This window comes from Triticum aestivum, chromosome 6A, assembly GCF_018294505.1.
Source record: "Triticum aestivum cultivar Chinese Spring chromosome 6A, IWGSC CS RefSeq v2.1, whole genome shotgun sequence".
NCBI lineage: Eukaryota > Viridiplantae > Streptophyta > Magnoliopsida > Poales > Poaceae > Triticum > Triticum aestivum.
In genome coordinates, this window is record NC_057809.1 from 574,445,254 (window position 1) to 574,453,504 (window position 8,251).

Here is an 8,251-nt window from a genome sequence, read left to right on the forward strand (position 1 = left end):
TGAGAGAGGCGCTGGCGCTGGAGCCGGCCGATCCGCCCCCCTGCTCGATGTTGATGTCAATGACAATGTCTTCTGCAGCACCTCCCTCTGTCTGGTGATGCGACGACACAGTCAGCCTGCCTAGCGCGATCGAGTGGCACACCGTATTCTAACCTATAAGGTGGCTGGGCGACCCTCCCTCCCGAGCGTCCCTCGATTTCGCGCCATTGCTTGCCGTTCGATCGGGCTTGGTCGGGTCAACACTGCTACACTGCCGTTTGATTTTGACTGAACGTTGCGTCGTGCTGGGCGATGGAAAGAAAAATAAGAGCGCATTTTTAGTTGACCAGGCAACCCCCCCGCTCGTGCATCTGTGCATGGGCAGCATGGCGCATTGGAAGGTAGGTTACGCAGGTGGCATGAAGGTAGGTTAGGTAGGTAGCGAGGCCAGCGGGAGGCCATGGAAATAATGAAGCTCCCTGGTAAGTATGCACGAGGCCGTGTTATCATCCAATAACAAGCCCCAAATATTGCAAATTGAGCGAGCCAACCTAACATTCCATGGATCCTAACATGCCATGCCCCTGGCAGAAACATTCTCAAGAACATGGCACGTTCCTCCAATTAATCGACCCCTTCCCCGTTTCATCATCTCTACATCTTCCGCATGCGCGTTATAAACTCAAATCTTGATCGTATGGAGGGCACGGGAGGAGGTAGAAGAAGAAGGAAGGAAGGGAGAGATCGTGTCAATTAGTTAGCCAGCTATGGCGTCGTCGTTGCCGTCTTCTTCTTGTTGGCATTCCATGGTGTTGGTGGCCATGTTGGTGGTGGTGGTCGTGGATCAGATGGCCATGGCGTACATGTACGACGACATCGAGATCGTGTGGGGCGACGACCACAGCTTCTTCTACATGGACGACGCCGGCGACGACGAGATCCTCGCGCTCTGCCTCGACCAGACCCACGGCTCGGGGTTCCACTCCAAGGAGGCGTACCTCTACGCCCGCTTCGACGTCGACCTCATGCTCGTCCCCGACAACTCCGCCGGCACGGTCACCACGCTATACGTAAGTCCGTCGATCGATCTCCGTCCGCCGCCACGCCAATACGCCATGTCAGGGCGCGGTCACCGTGCCCCGCGTTTATCCATTGGCGGCGAAATATTAAGAATGTGATCGGCGCGTGCAGCTGATGCCGGAGGACGTGCCGTGGGATTACCACGACGAGGTGGACCTGGAGTTCCTGGGCAACGTCACCGGCGAGCCCTACACGCTCCACACCAACATCTTCGCCAACGGCGTGGGCAACCGCGAGGAGCAGTTCCGCCTCTGGTTCGACCCCGCCGCCGGCTTCCACACCTACTCCATCGACTGGAACCCCAAGCGCATCACGATCCTGGTGGACGGCGTGCCGATCCGGAGCTTCAGGAACAAGGAGGAGCACGGGGTGCCGTTCCCGACGTGGCAGAAGATGCGGCTGCACGGGAGCCTCTGGAACGCCGACGACTGGGCGACGCAGGGGGGCCGCGTCAAGACAGACTGGTCGGAGGCGCCATTCTTCGCCCACTACCGCAACCTCCGCGTGTCCTGGTGCCGGCCGCCGCCGGGGGTGGCGTGGTGCGGCGACGAGCCGCCGGGGTCGACGTGGTTCGACCGGGGCCTCGACGCGGCGGCGCTGCGGCGGGCGCGCGACGCCCACATGATCTACGACTACTGCAAGGACGTCCAGCGGTACAGGTGGTCGGGGCTCCCCAAGGAATGCGTCGTGGAGTAGTTGCATGATTTCTCTTGTAGGTTTATGTCTAGATTAAGAACTAGCTGGACTTTTTTTTTAATCTTTAGAAGTTCCATTGCAGAATATATTTATCTATAGAAATGAGAATTACATAAGTGCCACAAAAGTTTGGCCTTCTGCGTTGGTCTTGAAGTAGTTAAAGCAAGTAACGCAGACGATCAACAATTTAACTGACCCCTCTTGAGCTGGATGCTAAGTGAAAACAAATGAATGATCCTGGTGTAAATATGAGTATTGCTTGTTGTGAACATGGTTTTGTACGTTTAACTTAAAAAGGATCGATATACCAAAGATAATATGCACTTATTAAGTTACTTTTGATGTGATTTGATATGAAAAGAGAACATATAAATCCAATACTAGACATACACAATATGCCACAATATTTCCCAAAAGGAATTATTACCTAATGAAGGGTACTTCTACCTAACTGCACACAGGTACCACTAAACTTCCAAAATTATCAGATCCATTTGACACCAACCAGCATCCTCCCTGAGAAGCAAATACCGTTCGGACAAACAACTTTATTTCTGTATAAACTCATCGTTCAACTGCAACTAATGGCAAGCTGCAAATAACAAGCTTCCATGATCTGCCGACAGTTTACGCACAACCTGGTTTCTGAAGGCCAAATAACTTCCATAAAGCTAAAATGTACCACCACTTATAAACACAATTCTGGGTACCAACACTAGAAATGCAGGGCATATCAATGTCCAAATCTGAGAAACTATTCAAAGCAGATCCAACTGTTCATGCCAATGCTGAAGAAATCAAGCTCTTACCGAGCTAATGCCAGCGACAACCAAGGAGCAGTGGAATGTTGTTGATCAACCAAGGAATTTTCTTTTGAAAATGACGTTAGCGGAGCACACTGTTTAGCCCAAATAGGAAGCACCTGAGGTTTCTGTAGAGCCTGCCTGGGCCAAATGGAATTGATGAGCCTGAACTGAAAATTCAGTTCCAGCCAGTCCTGTGAAACCATTTCAGCCAGTCCTTTGCCCTTGATTCAGCTTCATCTTCTCAACTTCATGTCGTCTTCTTTTCGGCATTTCCGCCAGCTCAAACAAAGTTTGTTTGCAGCAGAGGCCAGCAACGAAAACGAAAAACGACAGTGCCACACATATAGATTCAAGGACGGAGAGGGTAACAGCGAGTGAGGGCAACATGATTGAATTAGTAATAGTCAGTCCACAAGAGCACAAATCCAGCATTTACAGCTCAAGACAGCAAGCAATACATGAGAGCCCGCTGAGGACTGCTACTCGGCACCAGTTTCTCAGATGTTCATTTGTATGTGTCCAGCAACAGCTATAGAAAAAAGGAAAGAGAACGCTTCCAGATCTCTATCAACATTCGGGTCCATTTGACCTCGCCAAAAAGCATCATCGCCCGCGCACCGCAAGCATCAGGGCACCATTCGTCGCCCACTGGATTCCGCAGTCTAAAATGGACGCCAGTGGCTGGAGGAGGACTGACAGAGCGACGCCCAGGTGGCCCGGTGCCTTCGCTAGTTCTTCCTGCGCTTGTCCCTGGGGGAGACCATGGCGGTCGACTCCGATACGTCCTGCAGCTCAAGCATCGACTGAGATCTTGTGTGGGCTGGGAACAGCAGCTCCGGTGGACGAGGAGCAGGTGGGGAAGCATAGGCGCCCATGGCGTTGCCAGGCTTCCTGTGCGAGCGCCGGGAAGGCAGCTTCTGAGCTTCATCATCGCTGCCGCTGTTGCTACCTGAGCTGCTTGTGGCGGCCGGAGACAATGTCATCCTCCTGCAAGTCGTGGGGCTGTCCGCTACATCATCTTCAGGGTACACCTCTTTGCTCTGTGCTTTGCCCCACTTGAAACTGAACGGGAGAAGACCTTTGCGCTTCCTGGGGGATGGGGTTTCTGGCTTCGGAAGGCCCTTCACCGGTGGGGGAGATGGGATCACAGCAACTGGAGGCTTTGCGAAAGATCCGGACTTGCCATTGTAGAACTTGGATACCCCTTTCCTGCCATACAGAAGAAGATTGCTCAGCAAAGTGGAAGATCTGTAAATATCATGAAGCATAAAGTCTCTCGACTAAGATATTATCTGATAAGTGCAAGAATTTATAGACAAGAACAATCTCCAGGCTGCTCACGGGTAACAAAAAGACAAAATTAAGTTGCCAGATCAACTACATAGACAAATCACTGAGTATTTTAATGACACAGTTCCACAAATATTTAACATATACAATGAGCTACCTGACAAAAGCATGTGAAAGAAGATCGTGCTATATGTTTAATGATCGCGTTACTGTGTTAAGATACATCGAATTGCGCCCTGTTTGCACATGACTTGATCACCACCTTGATCCTACAGCATCTACGCACATTTGCTGATGGCAAGAGCCAACAAGTACCATTAAACTAGTAAAAAAGCGTACCAAGATCATAGTACTGTAGAAAATTGAAGAGAAACTAAGGCTGGTCCCTAGATTACATGTGAAAAGTTAGCGCGCCCATTCTTTGCTCTCATAAATTTAAGAGTAAAAATATGATAAACATCCTGGTAAGATAAATGACTGCATTCAGGTTTATGTATACACAAACAGAGGAATGATTCATATTCAGATGGTTAATTGAAAGTATAGCAACCACCGACATCACTGTATCAGAGAGCTGTGTCTACCATTTGTAAGTATCAATAACTAATGCTGCGGGGTTTCCGAAAACCAATATTATTGACCTTTTCATCTAATTGATCGTAGTGGTTTTATGAATAAACATGCAGAATGGATGGTGCATTACTTTTGGCAAGTTGAATGCATGGACAGGATTGTCTTACTAACAGAACAAATTTCATTACTAAAGGGAGCATCCATTTTGACGACACAAAACAATCGTAATTCCGCAAGAGCACGATGTGTATGATGTCACGTCACATAAGCATAATTACCACAGCTTTCCAGCAAACTACTAATGGGACAGAACATAACACTAGGCAGTGTCACTAACCAGTCCAGCCTACCACACAGAACCTGGTAACACTATTCAACTTCAGCAGTACTGCCACTTATATGCTACAGCCAATTAAATACACAATGAACAGCCATGAACCATGAAGAACTGGAGATTCAATCTTTCTGTAGAGTTTGGACAAACACATATGACTGTGCCATTCTAAGATTAAAAGGAAGACACCAAGAACTTATAATTAGATAAAAGCAGTGTCAGCACTCCTAAGACAAGTATCACCAAAGCATACACAAAAGGTATCCAAAGCAATAAGCACCAAACCACTACTACACACAAAACATCCAGTCTATTCACTGAAACCTTTGCATCTCAAACTGTCCCAACTTGACAAGTCAAAGGAAACTCAGCATTCACAAATTAGTAGTTCAATTAAAGGCATTAATGCCGGTGAAACTATGTACTAGTTCAAGGACCGAAGAGCACACACGGTGCGGCGCCGTTGGTCGTAATGAACACCACCTACAATGTCAGAGCCTAATCTCTCCCCAACCACATTGGCTGCAAAGGGCCAAGGCACCACCACCAAGAACCACCCAGAACGCTAAACGAGCTCAGATTATCCACCTGTTCACCCCAAGACCGACAAGGAAATCCCCAAATTCGCTAACAGAAGCACGGGCCCGAGGATCGGGAACTAAATTACCTCGCTGAAATCACTTCAAGACCGCCCACCCAAGAAGAGATGGGGAACTAATGAGAACCTAACGCGCATTCCCCGGCTAATAAAACCGATCAAGAACCGTCGCGTCGGTCCGGACGGCCGAGGAAACCTGCAGCATTTCCGCACGGGGAACACGCGGGGCGGGACCAAGAACGGCCGCGTCCGCCCACATTACCCCCGAATCGCCCGGCGGGGCCGCCGAGAAACGCCCGGCGCCGACCGAGGCCCAAGATCCGCGCTCCGTGGCGAGGCTGGGGGAGGGGGAGGGGGGAAGCGGGGAAGCGGGGGAGGGGGGCGCTCACCTGAAGGGCAGGGCCTCGTTGAGCGCGTCCATGGTGTCGAAGGGCCCCTTGTAGTTGCTCTGCACCTCGCCGTCGCCGCCCTCGACCTCCTCGCCGTCCCACTCCCACTGCGCCGCCGCGGCCGGGCTGTCGCTGTCCCGCCCCCCCGACGAGCCGCCGCGCCCGCCCGAGGCCGGCGGCGAGGCGTAGGCGCCGCAGCGCGCGGCGCGGCCGAACCGGGCGCCCCCGCCGCCGCCGGCCAGCCCGGGCCCGCTCTTCAGCGCGATCGACATGGCCCCGCGCCGCGCTCCGCTGCTCTGCTCCGCTCTTCCGCCGCTCCGCTCACATGCAACGGAAGGCGCCCCCCTTTTTTTTTCTCTCTCTCTCTCGCTCGCACGCGCACGCCGCACGCTGCAGGAGGCTGCACGCCCACCGAAAAAGGGTACTGTAGTGAGGACCGGGGGAGGGGGGGGGGGGGGCGACGCTCCTCTGCCGTGCGCTACGTGCCGTTGGGCCACTGACATGTGGGCCAGGTTCCCAAAAGGCCCACATGTCAGTGACAGAACGGCAGGCTGCCGTACGTCAGAGGATCCTCATCCAGAGGGGGGCTGGTTCCTCTTTTTTTATGGGGTGGAGCCTAGACCTGGCCATGGGAAACCCGGCCCGGACGGCCCGGCCCGACCCGATCTAAAAAAGCCCGACCCGGCCTGGCCCGACCTTGCCCATGGGCCGGGCTTGGGTCTGATTTTTAGGCCCGATGGCCAGGCCGGGCCGGGCTCGGGCCTGCCATATTTGCCATTTAACGAAGAGGCCCGACCCGTGGCCCGAGGCCCGTCGGGCTTTTTGACTGATGGGCCGAGCTCGGGCCTGAAATCTAGGCCCGACGGCTGGGCCGGGCCGGGCTCGGGCCCAGGTTTTTTGCAACGGGCTTTGTTTGGCCCGGCCCGAAGCCCGGCCCGGCCCAACATTTGGCCAGGTATAGGTGGAGGGGGTTGGGGGTATTTATTCAGCACCAAAAAGAGGCTTTTCCTTCTTTGCTTCTTTTTCTATATTTTTTTGTTTCCACATGAGTTTTTATTTTGTTTTGGAATAAGGTTTCTACATGAGCTTGCAGACCCCCCCACACAAATAATGCTGAATTGAAATCTCGGTCGACTTAGACTTAGCTGCCATGAGGAGAGAAAACCTTAGTCGATTTAAAATTAGCTGCGAGAGAGATAAAGAAATCTTAATCGACTTAAAATTAGCTGCGCGAGAGAGAAAATGCAAGACATATATAGTATTTGTTTATGAAAAAACTAGGGGCAAGATTGTAATAATACATTCCATTTTGCTTCCACCACAAAAGTAGGGCCTCCCCCTGCTGAACGCACGTCGCCAAAAAGCCCTGATGGGTTGGTTCCATCACAAAGAACCTGACCAGATGAACTCCGCTTGGTTCACTTCTCATAGCATTTGTAGTGGGTGAAGATGAGGATCTGAATCCTTTTTGCGACGATGTACCCAAAAGAGGCGGTTATGATAACCTTTAGTTTGGCTACTCAATTTGATATAGAAGGTATAAGATCTGGAGAGGTGTGCCATTGTTGTCCATATTGTTTGGAGATTGGCATGCCTGCATATATGTGCAACCGTCAAGCCTCGCCTTGACAGCCTCTAGACATGTTCTTATATACTATCGACCAAAGCATTCTCCTTCTTTGTCGCAACGTCAATATTTGTTCATATCACGTCTCCTCTACCCCCAAATTAAATATCATTACATCGACCATGCTCGGGCCTCCACCAACGAATTGATTGGCGATGCCACATGTCCACTTTTATTCATTTTTTTGACAAGTATTTTCGGACGGAGTAAGTGCATTGTAGTAAGGCATGAACTAAGAAACCTGGTTAGAAAAATCTATAAGAGAGGGCCAAGAACGTTTGGTCCATGGGTGTATATACACCCCATATAGAAAAATAGTAATTAAATCAATTAATTAAATAATATTTTTGAAATAAACTTGACATTCCATTGTACTTGTAAAAAAATTCACAAAAAGAAAAAAGAACCATTGACTCCTTTTTAGAAAAATAAAAAATTACGGCCAAAATAGCGCGAATAGTGACCTATAATAGCAATCATTCTTGTTTTCTTACCCTAAAGTCAATCTTGATTTTTCATTGCTGAAAAGATATATACTACTCCCTCTGCCTTGTAATGTAAGAAGTTTTTTAACACTATGTAGTGTCAAAAAGCATTTTACATTATGAGACAGAGGGAGTAATGTAAAAAAAGTCACGTTTATTTTAGAAAAAACTTCTAAACATTTTTTTTATTTTCTCATTTTAGATGTATGTATACCGAGGAACCAAAGGGCATTTCCCATAAGAGGGGTGCTATTTAGCTGCCGTCACAACTGAGATGTGAGGGGGTGTTCAATTTTATTGATTGAAGAAGATGGTACCGTGTCCTTTTTTTTTGTACAAAAAGACCCCCTACATGGGTTAAATTGCATCGAAATACATGCATCCATTCCACATG

At 49.9% G+C, this 8,251-nt stretch overlaps 2 protein-coding genes across 2 annotated transcripts; one reads left to right on the forward strand and one right to left on the reverse strand.

Moving 5' to 3' along the window:
* Positions 1 to 408: 408 nt before the first annotated feature.
* LOC123131090 (xyloglucan endotransglucosylase/hydrolase protein 24) lies at positions 409 to 1,882 on the forward strand. Its single transcript, XM_044550850.1, has 2 exons — positions 409 to 1,049; positions 1,171 to 1,882. The coding sequence occupies exons 1-2, from the start codon at positions 747 to 749 to the stop codon at positions 1,753 to 1,755; spliced, it is 888 nt and encodes a 295-aa protein (XP_044406785.1). The 5' UTR covers positions 409 to 746; the 3' UTR covers positions 1,756 to 1,882.
* A 1,054-nt stretch (positions 1,883 to 2,936) lies between these two features.
* Positions 2,937 to 6,136, reverse strand: LOC123128620 (uncharacterized). Its single transcript, XM_044548671.1, has 2 exons — positions 5,746 to 6,136; positions 2,937 to 3,770 (listed from the first exon to the last, which is right to left on the reverse strand). Exons 1-2 carry the CDS (start codon positions 6,015 to 6,017, stop codon positions 3,290 to 3,292), a joined length of 753 nt encoding a protein of 250 aa, XP_044404606.1. The 5' UTR covers positions 6,018 to 6,136; the 3' UTR covers positions 2,937 to 3,289.
* Between the last annotated feature and the right edge of the window lie 2,115 nt (positions 6,137 to 8,251).

Bases quoted from the DNA above. Each gene is read 5' to 3' on its own strand.
- LOC123131090 (XM_044550850.1), top strand. From the start codon at position 747: ATGGCGTCGTCGTTGCCGTCTTCTTCTTGTTGGCATTCCATGGTGTTG. The intron at 1,050-1,170 runs GTAAGTCCGTCG...CGGCGCGTGCAG, and splicing joins GCACGGTCACCACGCTATAC to CTGATGCCGGAGGACGTGCC.
- LOC123128620 (XM_044548671.1), bottom strand. From the start codon at position 6,017: ATGTCGATCGCGCTGAAGAGCGGGCCCGGGCTGGCCGGCGGCGGCGGG. The intron at 3,771-5,745 runs GTGAGCGCCCCC...TCTGTATGGCAG, and splicing joins AACGAGGCCCTGCCCTTCAG to GAAAGGGGTATCCAAGTTCT.